Source organism: Oncorhynchus gorbuscha, linkage group LG05 (assembly GCF_021184085.1).
Source record: "Oncorhynchus gorbuscha isolate QuinsamMale2020 ecotype Even-year linkage group LG05, OgorEven_v1.0, whole genome shotgun sequence".
NCBI lineage: Eukaryota > Metazoa > Chordata > Actinopteri > Salmoniformes > Salmonidae > Oncorhynchus > Oncorhynchus gorbuscha.
In genome coordinates, this window is record NC_060177.1 from 64,670,839 (window position 1) to 64,684,911 (window position 14,073).

The window sequence follows — 14,073 nt, forward strand, 5'->3', positions numbered from 1 at the left end:
TTTGGTCGGGCGACCACCTCTAGGAAGAGTCTTGGTGGTTCCACACTTCTTCCATTTAAGAATGATGGAGGCCACTGTGTTCTTGGGGACCTTCAATGCTGCAGACATTTTTGGTACCCTTCCCTAGCTCTGTGCCTCAACACAATCACGTCTCGGAGCTCTATGGACAATTCCTTCAACCTCATGGCTTAGTATTTGCTCTGACATGCAATGTCAACTGTGGGACCTTATATAGACAGGTGTGTGCCTTTCCAAATCATGCCCAATCAATTGAATTTAGCACAGGTGGACTCCAATCAAGTTGTAGAAACATCTCAAGGATGATCAATGGGCTTCCGAGTGGCACAGCTGTCTAAGGCACTGCATCTCAGTGCTAGAGACGTCACTACAGACCCTGGTTTGATTCCAGGCTGTATCACAACCGGCCGTGATTGGAGGCCCATAGGGCAGCGCACAATTGGCCCAGTGTCGTTAGGGTTTGGCCGGGGTAGGCCTACATTGTAAATAAGAATTTGTTCTTAACTGACTTGCCTAATTTAAAGGTTTAAGGTTTAAAATAAAATGGAAATAGGATGCACCTGAGCTCAATTCTCATAACAAAGGGTCGGAATACTGTTTTTCATTTTTAATACATTTGAAAACATTTCTAAAAACCTGTTTTCACTTCATCATTATTGGGTATTGTGTGTAGATTGATGAGGGTAAAAATAATTGAATCCATTTTAGAATAAAGCTGTAACGTTACAAAAAGTGAACTGGTCTGAATACTTTCCGAATGCATTGTAAATTATAGAGCCAAAAGAAGGAAGCTTGTACAGAATCCAAATATTCCAAAACATGCAACCTGTTTGCAACAAGGCACTTAAGTAATACTGCAAAAAATGTGACAAAGAAATTAAATTTGTCCTGAATACAAAGCATTATGTTTGGGTCAAATCCAACACAACACATCGCTGAGTACCACTCTTCATATTTTCAAGAATGGTGGTGGCTGCATCATGTTATGGGTATGCTTGTCATTGGTAATGACTAGGGAGTTTTTTTTAGGATGAAAAGATACGTAATACAGCTATAAGCACAGGCAAAATCCTAGAGGAAAACCTGGTTCAGTCTGCTTTCCAAAAACACTGGGAGATTAATTCACCTTTCAGCAGGACAATAACCTAAACACAAGGCCAAATGTACACTGGAGTTGCTTACCAAGATGAGATTCAATGTTGCTGAGTGGCATAGTTACAGTTTTGACTTAAATCGGCTTGACAATCTATGGCAAGACTTGATAATGCCTGTCTAGCAATGATCAACAATCAACTTGACAGAGCTTAAAAAATAATAATGAGAAAATATTGTACAATCCAGGTGTGCAAATCCCAAAAAGACTTACCCCAAAAGACACAGCTTTATTCGCTGCCATAGGTGTTTTGACAAGGTATTGACTCAGGGGTGTGAATTCTTATGTAAATTAGATAGTTTTGTATTTCATTTCCATTAAATGTGAAAACATTTTCACTTTGTCATTATGGGGTATTGTGTGTAGATGTTTAAACCATTTTGAACTCATGCTGTAGGTGTCATGTATTGTATTTTCATGTCTTGTCCCTGTGCTTTCTCTTCTCTTCGTTTCCCCCTGCTGGTCGTATTAGGTTTCTTTCTCTCTCTTTATCCCTCTCTCTCTCTATCGTTCCGTTCCTGCTTCCAGCTGTTCCTCATTCTCCTAACGACCTCGTTTACTCTTTCACACCTGTCCCCTATTTTGCCCTCTGATTAAGTCTCTATTTCTCTCTCTGTTTCTGCTTCTGTCCTTGTCGGATTCTTGTTTGCTTTGCCTTTGTTCCGTCCTGTTGTATTCTGCCTCGTCATCAGATACTGCGTGTGAGCAGGTGTCTCTATCCTCTACGGCCCGCGCCTACCCGAAGGGACCTGCAGTCTGTTGCCGCTAGCCCTGCAACTCTCCTCAACAACTAGAAGGGGGACTCTCCTGTTAAACTAGAGGATTTGTGTTTTCCCCGTTTGGACTTCCCCTGTAATGATTGAGGATTTATGTTTTCCCTGTTTGGACATTAAAAGACTCTGTTTCTGTTATATCGCTTTTGGGTCCTCACTCACCTGCATAACAGTAAGACAACAAAAAATGGAAGAAGTCATGGTATGAATACTTTCTGAAGGCACTGAATCATGTTACAAATCAGACACAATTTAAAAATGACTGCTTAACCAGAAATGACAGTCTTTCTACAATAATGAATTCCCCCAAGTCAAATAAGTAAATATGTAAAGTATGGGTGCTACCTACAATGCAAACCACTATAGGCATTGGTTGAATAAAAACTGTGGGGAATCGTTTGTTTCAAACAAGTTTTTTTTAATTAGTTGAATCAGCGGTACCAATGCTGTTCATACCTGGAGCATACTCCACATACCTGGTTCACACTGGGATGAGATGATCAAGATCTACCATCTACGGCTGTGTCAGGAGCCCAGATGGAATTTCCACTGATAGAGATTTACAGTTATCTAGGATCTATGGGACAGGTGAAGAACATGGGGGTTTTTCCTCCTCTATGTTGGATCCACTTTTTGTCTAGCTCCTGTGTTGTTGTTCTTGCAAGAACAAGGCTGCATTGTTGGTGCCACTTTATTTATATTACCAAATCCACCACACAATTGTTGTTCATTTGCAACAGTTACTTGACAATTGTAAAATTCACAAAAGAAGTAATCAACTAAAAAGTACATGTAATCAGGGATGTAGTGGAGGGTACACGCACGTAAACGCAGTTTATGCATCTTTTCGTATCGCATCGGCAGGACTCCCCGCAGTGTAGCTGATTATGCGGTGGATTTCCGCACATTGGCAATGGAGAGTGCTTAGAATCAAGAGGCACTGTTTGATATGTTCCTGCACGGTGTATTGAAGGAGGTCAAGGATGAACTTTCAGCCCAGGAGCTACCTACTGAGATCGATTCCCTCACTGCTTTGACCATCCATATCGATGGACGTTTACGGGAACAACGGAGGGAGAGGAAATTGGATTTCGCTCGCATGCCTAGGGATCCCAACTTACCTCCAAGTCATCCCTAAAGCTACTGAAGGTCTCATTGTCGAGAGAAACCGAGGCTTCCCGACCTGCCCCGAGGGCTGCAGAAGACGGCCGAGTCATCGCTTCCTGAGCCTATGCCACGAGACAGAGCTGGGCAGTTGCCAGCGGAATGGCAACGCAGGATTGACATGAAGAGTTGTCTGTATTGCGGGACTCTTGGTCATTTCATGTCCTTTTGTTGTTTAAAAAAACAGGCTCACCAGTAGGAGTGAGTACTCTGGTGGGCTATATGGAGAACCTTTCTGCTTCCCTTGCTCGCACCCCATTTCATGCCATTCTGCTGTGGGGAGACCAGTCCAAATCTCTCTGGGTTCTCATTGACTCTGGGGCCCACGAGAGCTTTTTGGAAGCTACCCTGGCGCCTGAGCTGAAGATCCCCACTCAGCCCCTCTCCATTCCCATGGATGTTAGAGCACTGGATGGGTGCTCTATAGGCTGAGTCCCCACAACACCACTCCCATCAACCTACGTGTGTCAGCGAACCACAGCGAGGCTATCCAGTTCCTGCTCATCAAGTCCGCTCAGATTCCCGTAGTATTGTGATTCTCCTGGCTCCAGCTACACAATCCCCTCATTAACTTTTCTACTGGTGCCATCATGGGCTGGAGCCCGTTCTGCCATGCCCATTGCCTGAAGTCAGCACAACCTGCCTGTGACATCTTCCTGGGGGCTCGGACGGTGCCCCTGGCCTCTCCGTCATTCCAGCGGAGTACCAGGACCTCAGCAAGGCCCGGGAAACTTCGCTCCCACCGCACCTACCTTCTGAATGCAGGATTGACCTTCTCCCTAGCACGACTCCGCCCGGGGACGACTGTACTCTCTGTCGGGACCAGAGACCAAGGCGATGGAGACCTATATTGGGGACACCCTTGCTGCAGGATTCATCCGTTCTTCTTCTTCTCCCGCCGGGGCAGGGTTCTTCTTTGTGGAGAAGAAGGACATGACCCTGCACCCGTGCATCGACTACCGGGGTCTCAACGACATAACAATGAAGAACCGCTGTCAGTCATCTCTTCGAGCCGCTCCAGGGGGCCACTGTGTATTCCAAGCAGAATCTACGGAATCTACGGAACGCCTACTACCTGGTGCGGATAAGGTAAGGGGACGAGTGGAAGACCGCTTTCAACATGGCCAGTGGTCACTACGAGTATCTGGTCATGCCATTTAGACTTACCAACGCCCCTGCTGTGTTCCAGGCTCTGGCCAATGATGTTCACCGTGACATGTTGAACCGGTTTGTCTCTATCTACCTAGATTACATCCTCATCTTCTCCTGTTCCACCCAAGAACATGTGCTACACATCTGACAGGTCGTCCAACGCCTCCTGGAGAACCAGCTGTTTGTAAAAGCAGAGAAGTGCGAGTTCCATCGTTCCACCATCCCTTTTCTGGGTTTCAACATCACCGCAGGGAGTGTGCAAATGGATCCCGGGAAGGTGGATTGGCCCCAGCCTACTTCTATGGTGCAGCTGCAACACTTCTTGGGGTTCGTCAACTTCTATTGACGCTTTATCCAGAGTTACAGCACCCTAGCTTCCCCCTGTAGCTTGAGTCCCCTGTAGCTGTCCACCCACACCGGATACGTTCAGGACACGCAGGTTGAAATGTCAAAACGAACTCTGAACCAACTTACAAATTTGGGGACAAGTCGAAAAGCATTAAACATTTATATCTATTTAGCTAGCTAGCTTGCTCTTGCTAGATAATTTGTCTTGGCATATAAACATTGGGTTATTATTTCACCTGAAATGCACAAGGTCCTCTACTCCGACAATTAATCCACAGATAAAAGGATAAAAGTTTGTTTCTAGTAATCTCTCCTGCTTCAGGCTTCTTCTTCTTTGGACTTTATATGGCAGTTGGAAACCAACTTTAAGGTGCATTACCACTACCAACTGGACTGGAGTGTGGATCTCAGTTCATCTTTTAATTACCCACATGGGTATATGCTCCTAAAAACCAATCTAACCCTAACTTCTATTCTGGCCCTAACCTAACCCTAACCCCTATTCTGACCCTAGCCCCTATTCTAATCCTAACCCTGGCCCCTATTCTAACTCTGACCCCTGACCCTAACCCTGCTAACTGGGGTTTAGCTAGCAATGCTAGCAGATGTTTTCTTATGCTAAGTAGCTTGCCAGCATTTATTTCACCTCAGACTTTCAAGGACATTTATGTAAAAACAATGTATGAAAACAATATTTTATTGCAAACATTTTGAACAACAACCATTGTTAGAAATTTAATTAATTTAAGCCAAAGTAAGGTTCCAAAAGTAGCCAATGGGCAGAGCTCAATGAAGTAGGCCAGTGTTTTTGAGAGATGGGCCCAGATTGCATAGGGGTCATCCACATAAAAGGGCTCAGTGAGCAAAGTGAAACTGTATCATTTGTGGTATGTCCATGCTTGCGAGAATCACCAAAGTGAACTGCCTGGATTTCACTGGTGTATTTATACAGGTAGTTCTTTGCAAAGTCAATATGCATGAGGATCTACTCTTTCCACAGGTTCTCTTTTAATTCCCTTAGTTTGGAGTATTGATGTCGCATGTTGTACACGTGTTTCCCCAACTTCTCTTTCAATCCTTTGGAGAAGTCCTCCAGTAGAATCTGCAGTGTGACACACACCTTTTCTTTTACTGTCAAATGGACAGTGAACTTCTCCATGTTTCCCACTTTGTTTTTCCTTCTCTCTCTTCAGCTTTATTTTCCCACTCAAACCACCATGTCTGCTCATCAGCATCACAGTCAGATGTTTGAAGCTCTTTTGCTTGGCAAAAGGAGCACTCTGTGTACATGCACTCTTTATTCAGCTTCTCACAGCACAAATATGCAATAAGGTTCTCAATGTTTCTGCAGCTGATCAGTTTGTGATGCTGTAGTTTGTCCGCCATGAACTGGAGGTTGGCGTGGGTTTTGCAGAGGCATGTGTCCCTATCTTGGATTGATGGCTTGACAACCCAAAAATGACTTATTTTGCAGAATTCATAGTTGTACATTTTAATCTCAAATTTGTCACTCTTAAAATTCTGATAAAGGTCCTCAATTGTGCCATTCAATAAGCGCTTCTGCTTTTTCTTGTTCCTCGTTAGTGTGTCCTTTTTTCCTGCTGTTACTCTACTGTTGACATCACGTTCACAGAATCTAGTGATTTTATTTTCTGTGGCTGTGCTAATTATGTTACACTGCTTTTTCCTGGAGTGTTGAAAACTTGTTGGCCTGTTTTCATTTGCCTTCTGACCAGGCCATACTTTCTCAGGATGTTGCCTCTGAGCATTTTTGAAGCCAATTGTTTGTTCTTGGCCCTGCACAGTTTTTGATACTTTTGCTTTAACTCTGCAATGATGGCATTTTGAAACAAGAAATTCCTTCTTATGTTCTTAGGAGTTCCCTTCATTTGCTGTTTTGTCTTTGTCTTTGGGGAATCTTGTCTCTCCATTTTCTTCATCAGTGGATCATACCTTTTTTGGGGTATTTTTCAGCTTTCCGTAAAGTTTTATCAAGTTTGACATTTGCCATGCAACGATCTCTGTGTGTTTTTCAGCGACCTCTTCCAACCTTTTTCCTTCCATCAAGTATTTGACTTCTCATTCCTGTTGCAGATGATGAGGAAGGGGTATCAGGGTGTGCATCAGTGGCAGGTAAGTTAGGGGCAGGTATGTTGGCCTCATCTTCTGGCTGCAAGTCATCTGGTGACTGAGGTGGTGTGTTGCCTGATGGGTCACTCTCCATTGCAACATTTCTCTTTAAAGTCTGTCTTCTACTCCGTTGGTTGCATTTCCATTGCCATCTCTTGCTTATTTGTTCTCGCTTTGTAAGCTCAGAGATAGATTTCACTTCTTCCTTATATATTTTCTTCCAGTATCTCTTCCTGTCTATTTGCAGATGTTCCTGGTATCAGATCTTTTTTTACATGTTGTTTCTATGTCTGTGACCTCTGTGCTGTTTTATGTGGCATCTTTTAAAAGAAAAGATAAATACTACTTAAGTTTTCAACTTGTGCACACATTGGAGAATTTTCTAGATTAAATTAATTTAAAACATGATTCAATTTAAAAAATGAAAAAAGTAATAACAATGAGTTTTGCCATTTGCCATTTCCACCAGTTAAGTTTGTGATGGAAATGACTGTCATGGAAATGACGCTTCTACAGTTTTTGGAGAAAAATGACAGACTGCTTAGCATGCTTTGGCTAGTATTACAGCTAGCATATAGTTTACACTAAATACATAAAAAGTAAAAATAATAATAATAATTCTACCACAAATTAAAGAAATTATAGCCTGTTTAGAAATGACCGACAATAAAAATATTCTCTACACAAGCAATATTTACCTAGAGTTTTCTTCAATTTCTGGACATCACATCTGGAACAACTGCAGCCATGTGCTTCAGTGTTGCAATAAGTTTCTGTGGTAACTAAATTAACATTCTCCAAAACGTTATTAATGAGGAATTTTCCCTCAGTGGTGGAAATGACACCACTACCAAAGGACGGGTATATTTTGTGTAAATAACAATATAAAGGGCATACTCACAATTATTGATATAAAACAACTCTCTCCATAGTAGATAACATGATATAATGTGTAATTATTAAAGTTTGCTCATAGAAAAACAGTAGGACCTCAAAAAAAGGGGACAAGGGCAAAACAGTGAAATTGAGGTATAAAATGCATCTGAAAAGTATCTCAAATTCTTGAGAGAGGTGTTAAAAAATCTGGGGGATTGTAAGTGTGAATTTAACACATAAAGAATAGAAACATATATTTTTTAAATAAAATCCCCAAAATGTACCCTGAAGACATAGAAGTGCCCGTAGTTGCAGAATCACCCATTAATAACTTGTTTCTCTTCAAATGGTTATAAAATACAACATGTTAGAGTCAACTAAGGGCCTTTTACACTGGTGCACTACTGAAAACTGAATTGTAGTTCAGCTCACATGAGATATTAAGAACATGAACGGGATTTAAAAGATAACACATTACAATTTAAACATAATATATAATAATAATAATTTGCCAAAAGATAACAGTCATGTGTGCATACATTCAATGGGTTAAACATCTCCACATGCTATTTTTTCTGGACTTTTCTATGGGAGGGATGACCTGATGTGCATTTTGTGTCATTTTTAACTACATAAAATTACATTAGCCTTCCCTATAGACCTGCATGAAAACCATTGTAGATTCAGTGAGCAGGTCATCTATTGGGCCAGGGCTGGGTCTCTCACAGGGGACTTGGTATGATGGCATCACTTACCGCTCAACTGTAACCCATTTCAAACTGTGCTTTTGAGATGATCCTGAAAATGTGTAATGGTAACTCCAAAAGCATATTTTCAGGTAGTTGTTTCTGATGCCATTCAAAACAAAGAAAGTTGATTCAGTCAAGTCAACTTTTAATGGTAATAAACAGACGACTTAAAGCTTAAACCAAACTGCTGGTCAAACCCACTTCTCATATTGTGTTCATTGAAATATACCATATGAGAAGCAGTGAATACACTTACTTGGTAAAAAAACGTTTTTGCATTTGGCTGCCCTCTGTTAGAGAGATGCAACATGCAGAAATTGCTTCTCCAATTCATAGTTGCTAAAATTCTAATAGTTTGCCTAGTTTCAGTTTGTGACAAAACAAGCACTCATAGTGTAGAGAATCATTATACCATCTAAACCGCTGTGAAATATATTTTCCATAACCCAAAAGATTGTGTTTGAAGGTGGTGTACAAAACTGAAAGTATAAGATGCAAAAAAAAACACATTTAAATCAAATCTATTTGTCACATACACATAGTTAGCAGATGTTAATGCGAGTGTAGCGAAATGTTGTGCTTCTAGTTCCGACAATGCAGTGATAACCAACAAGTAATCTAACTAACAATTCCTAAACTACTACCTTATACACACAAGTGTAAAGGGATAAATAATATGTACATAAAGATATCTGAATGAGTGATGGTACAGAGCGGCATAGGCAAGATTCAGTAGATGGTATCGAGTACAATATATACATATGAGATGAGTAATGTAGGGTATGTAAACAAAGTGGCATAGTTTAAAGTGGCTAGTGATACATGTATTACATAAAGATACAGTAGATGATATAAAGTACAGTATATACATATACATATCATATGAATAATGTAGGGTATGTAAACATTATATTAAGTAGCATTGTTTAAAGTGGCTAGTGATATATTTTACATCAATTTCCCATCAATTCCCATTATTAAAGTGGCTGGAGTTGAGTCAGTGTGTTGGCAGCAGCCACTCAATGTTAGTGGTGGCTGTTTAACAGTCTGATGGCCTTGAGATAGAAGCTGTTTTTCAGTCTCTCGGTCCCAGCTTTGATGCACCTGTACTGACCTCGCCTTCTGGATGGTAGCGGGGTGAACAGGCAGTGGCTCGGGTGGTTGAGGTCCTTGATGATCTTTATGGCCTTCCTGTGACATAAGAACGGGAAGCATAGAAATAACTTACATTGAACAGGTCTATGTGAATTTGGTCGGGTCGCACAAAAAGTTACATCTTGTATCTTTAGAGGTTGTGGAATTGGCAGGTTCAGCATCATATGTGACAGGATACAGACCATTTACAGTACGTTCTAAATTCACCTTTTTTGGAAAGTACTTGGCAGATTTATAGTAAAGAGAAAGAGTAACCAAAAAAGTGATCTACATGTCACACGTTATATCTTTCCTCCCACTAAATTGCCCCAGGACAACTCTAAACGTCAGGATTACACAAGAATATGCAATGCCCTTGGCATTTTCCCCTGACCTTTTCATCTTCCCTGGCAAGAGCAAAGTGTTTTGAATGTGCCTATATAGACAGCTACAGAAATCAGAGCTATAGGTGTGCATATTACAAATACACCAGTTAATGATGATGATAATAATCATTTGTTTGTTACTTTCTGTAATAAATATACCCTACTACATGTAGTAAGGATTTTAATTTATATGCACAGTTGGATTGAAATAATCTATGTTTTAATAAATTCACTGTTTATATTTATATTTCCATAGAGCGTTAAATAAATTCCAATATAGACAAAGGACAAACAAATGTATTTGTATCTATTCATCAAATTAGTATAAAGAGATACAGAACACCATTAAATATGATGCATAAAATGGACAGAGGGTGGTCACTGAATGTATCAACATTATAATCAAACTTACTGCAAAAGACAAATCCAAAGATTCCTTTGTGCATCAATACATTTTATAATAACCACTGTTCACAATATCTTACAAAAAAGGTAAAGATGATACAGAGCTATTGTTTTACGATAAAGCTGATCCATCACAATATCAGTCTTTCCCAAATTAGCGTTCATACGCCATACTATGGACTAAAACAGAATAATTCTAAACCTGTGTATTGAAGCTGCTTCTGCCTCAGCACCACAGAGAGCCAGCCATGGCAGGTCATCAAAAAGCAACTTGTTCCCACTCCACCTGTTCAAAACGCTATTAATCTACTGCCTTCCAATAGAAGGCTTGGCTTTGTCCCGGGAGCCAATAGAAATACGAGAGCTGCGGGACCGACCAATCCAAGGCAGCATTCTAATATGTCCTTTCTTTATCAAGGTGCCACTCCACTTCAAGATACTGCTTATTTATGACCCCCGAGGAGAGAGCAGGGAGGAGATATTTGTCTTAAGGAGCAACTGTGAACAGTGTTTCTCAGGTTGCACAACACCTGATGTTGATTTTGGAATTGTCACCTTCAGTACTATGGTACAAAGCAGGTGAAGGAAGACAGTGAAGAGGTTTTATGCTGACACCAGCCCTCTGCTGTCATAGCCAGCTAGAGAGACACCTCTGCAGATACCAGTGACCTGGTTTAAAATTAGTCTTCAGATAGGGGACATTGGCATCAGCATCATTTGAACATCAACAGACTGGATTAAGAAATAAGAACACAATCAACGAACCCGTATTCATCCAGTCTTGGTGAGAGAGGTAAACGTGAACCTTTGTGGGCCGCACTGGGTCTTTTCATGACTGGACCTTGTTAGGTGAGTTGGTGAAATCTAAAAGTGGAGGCACTTCTCATGGATTCCAACATACCGGGGTCTTTTCTGTTCAACAACAGCCTGAACCAGTTCTCCTCGGACTTAAAGGCACCTGTGTGTCAGTACTCAGTGCCCAACTCCTACTACAAGCTAAACCCAGGCCTGAACAGCCAGCTGCAGGCAGCAGGCACACCCCACGGCATCAGTGACATCCTCAGCCGTTCCATGATGGGTGCTACGGGCACTACCACCCTGCTCTCTGGATACCCTACCATGGGGGGCTTTGGCACCGTGGCCACCCCGGGGGTCTACTACAACCGTGCAGACTACAACCCCTCACTGGGCGGCTTCACCAAGCCTGGCGCTGAGTGCCCCGTGAAAGGTCGCAGTGGGAGCTGCTGGGTAGAGAGTGGGTACGAGTGGAGAGGCGGGAGGCAGCAGTGCAATAACAGTGAGTAACTCCGCACTATAGTCCCCTAAACATCACACGACTCACACACCAACTGACTGAGGCATGGCTTATATCACCCATCCATAATACTCAGAGAACTGTATTATTAGCTAGATTCTTATCATGTTTTTTCTCAAAGCTTAAACAAATGAATATATTTGGTGTAAATTACTTTGTAACTCCTCTGTTTAATTAAAAAAACAAACATCTTAAAACATTTGAATAACTGAATTTCTCATAAGTTTTTAAATCAAGGTTCTGTTAGTTAAAGGTGTAAATATATTTTTGTATGAAGTGTATGGCAGTCTATTGTAATCTATAATGTAATTTGATGTGTCATTGTTTAAATACTGGTTATCACTAACCATTCAGTCTTTCAGTAAAGATAGTGTACGTAGAATTTGGCTGACTCATTCACTTAACATACAAATATCTGGAATTTGATGACATGCTATACAAGGATAATGCTGCATAGGTCACAAAACATTTTAAGATGTGAAAAAGTTTGTATTGAGAAATGTATCTAATATTACATCGGATCATCTCTGCAATACAAACACACCAAAAATACTGTACATTTGGTTGTATATTAATTTTTATTCCTCCAATATGAGTATTTGACTAACTACTACTAATATTTTACAGATATGTAAAAATATCTATGTAATTGACCATCATTATTTACCTATTTACTATTTGTATGCAGTCTCCAAGTGACGTAAATTGAAAATAAGTGTAATGCATACTTCATTTCCAGACATTGGGCATCTAGAGGATATTTCAGGCAGGAAGAAGCACACCAGACCTACATTCAGTGGACATCAGATATTTGCCCTCGAGAAAACCTTTGAGCGGACCAAGTACTTGGCCGGGCCAGAGAGAGCTAGACTGGCCTACTCCCTGGGCATGACAGAGTCACAAGTCAAGGTAAAGCAAAAGTCCCCATATAGACAGATCTAAATTAATCCACTGACTATACACTTCATCTGAATTAATTTAGTAAAAATGATTACAGTATTGTATAACTGAATGTATGCTGGTTAAAATAAGAAATCCCACTAAGTAAAGAAATTATTTAAATCAGGTGTGGTTCCAGAACCGCCGCACCAAGTGGAGGAAGAAGAGTGCCTCAGAGCCCAGCTCCACCCAGGCGATGCGGGGTGAGCAGGGAGGGGAGGCCTCGGAGAACGAGGTGGAGGATGAGGAGTATAACAAGCCTCTGGATCCCGACTCGGACGATGAGAAGATACGACTGCTGCTGCGCAAACACCGCCGGGCTTTCTCTGTACTCCGCCTTGGACCACACCACGTCTGACACATCAACACAAAAGCTGCCACGCACACAGACACACAGACACACAGGCACACAGACACACAGGCACACAGGCACACAGACACACAGGCACACAGGCACACAGGCACACAGGCACACAGACACGCAGACACACACATCAGATGTGCATGTTGTAGCAAGGGGTAGCATTAAACACATTTTGTAGTACAGACACACAACTAAATATTCAAGCATGTTCAAAATAAGGCACATTTATAATACAGTAAGTTTAAGGAGAAAAAAGGTAACGGTTCCCGTGAAGTGATGCCTTGACGTACCATATTTGTAACCATAATGGAAACAGAGGGAAGATGTTACCATTAAATGATGGGTGAAACAGTTTACATTGAAAATAGAATTCATCAATGACTTTCAATGAGGCAAATGGTTAACTGTTATGTAGGAAACCCATCATGACCTATTATCCTCAGCTGCACCATGATGGTTGCATCAAACGTGAAAGGAAATAGTTTCTCATGTGTACATACACATTATAGCAGACCAAAGCTAAATAGATATGTAAAACCACAGATAATGCAGTTGACAGTATCTGTTTTATTTGAGTAGAATAAACACTTCAGGTCAAGGACTTTTTGTTTCAGTGCATCAAATTAATTTGCTTGTTGTACTCTTAATATTGAATGTCCATTGGAACTTGTTTCAGTCAACAGCTGTACTATGAACACAGAATATTTCTATTATTAACTCTGATTCATTTAATTGAGAGCCTGGCAATGCTGTTTTTGGTTTTTAACACTGGCGTTGAGGGTACACATATCAAGATAAGTCTTGACCTTTTATTTTGACTAATGTGTTAGCTAATGTCATGCAGACATGCAAGCTTTCATGACATTTGAGGGTTTCTGCGCATCCAAATTAAGTTGCATAAGGATAATGTAAATGAATGATGACATTTTTAATTGTACAATAAATTATTGTGAATTATTTATTGAATACAATGGTACAATGATTGTGTCAAGCCTTGGTTTTTCAGTAATTGTTTTCATATAAAAGACAACAATCCCCAAACAAACAACTTATACTGTGCTGTATCTGACATCTAAACAGACATTGAAGTCTATATCAGTAATAGAGTTGTTAATACATTAAAAGCGACAGTTTAGACAGATGGTGGGTAGAAAGGCACAATCATTG

At 40.9% G+C, this 14,073-nt stretch overlaps 1 protein-coding gene across 2 annotated transcripts; it reads left to right on the forward strand.

The window, feature by feature from the left end:
- The first annotated feature begins 10,726 nt into the window (after positions 1-10,726).
- nkx6.3 (NK6 homeobox 3) lies at positions 10,727-13,872 on the forward strand. 2 transcript variants are annotated; one of them, XM_046350705.1, is made up of 3 exons: positions 10,727-11,585; positions 12,343-12,512; positions 12,670-13,872. In XM_046350705.1, exons 1-3 carry the CDS (start codon positions 11,174-11,176, stop codon positions 12,898-12,900), a joined length of 813 nt encoding a protein of 270 aa, XP_046206661.1. In that variant the 5' UTR covers positions 10,727-11,173; the 3' UTR covers positions 12,901-13,872. The 2 variants fall into 2 exon arrangements, with proteins under 2 accessions (XP_046206661.1, XP_046206662.1); XM_046350706.1 differs by having other exon boundaries at positions 12,682-13,872.
- The last annotated feature ends 201 nt before the right edge of the window (positions 13,873-14,073 follow it).

What these genes read in the sequence shown, in the direction of transcription:
- nkx6.3 (XM_046350705.1), top strand. Translation starts at nt 11,174, where the DNA reads ATGGATTCCAACATACCGGGGTCTTTTCTGTTCAACAACAGCCTGAAC. An exon ending in GAGGCAGCAGTGCAATAACA is followed by an intron (nt 11,586 to 12,342) that starts GTGAGTAACTCC and finishes CTTCATTTCCAG; the next exon opens with ACATTGGGCATCTAGAGGAT. An exon ending in TGACAGAGTCACAAGTCAAG is followed by an intron (nt 12,513 to 12,669) that starts GTAAAGCAAAAG and finishes TATTTAAATCAG; the next exon opens with GTGTGGTTCCAGAACCGCCG.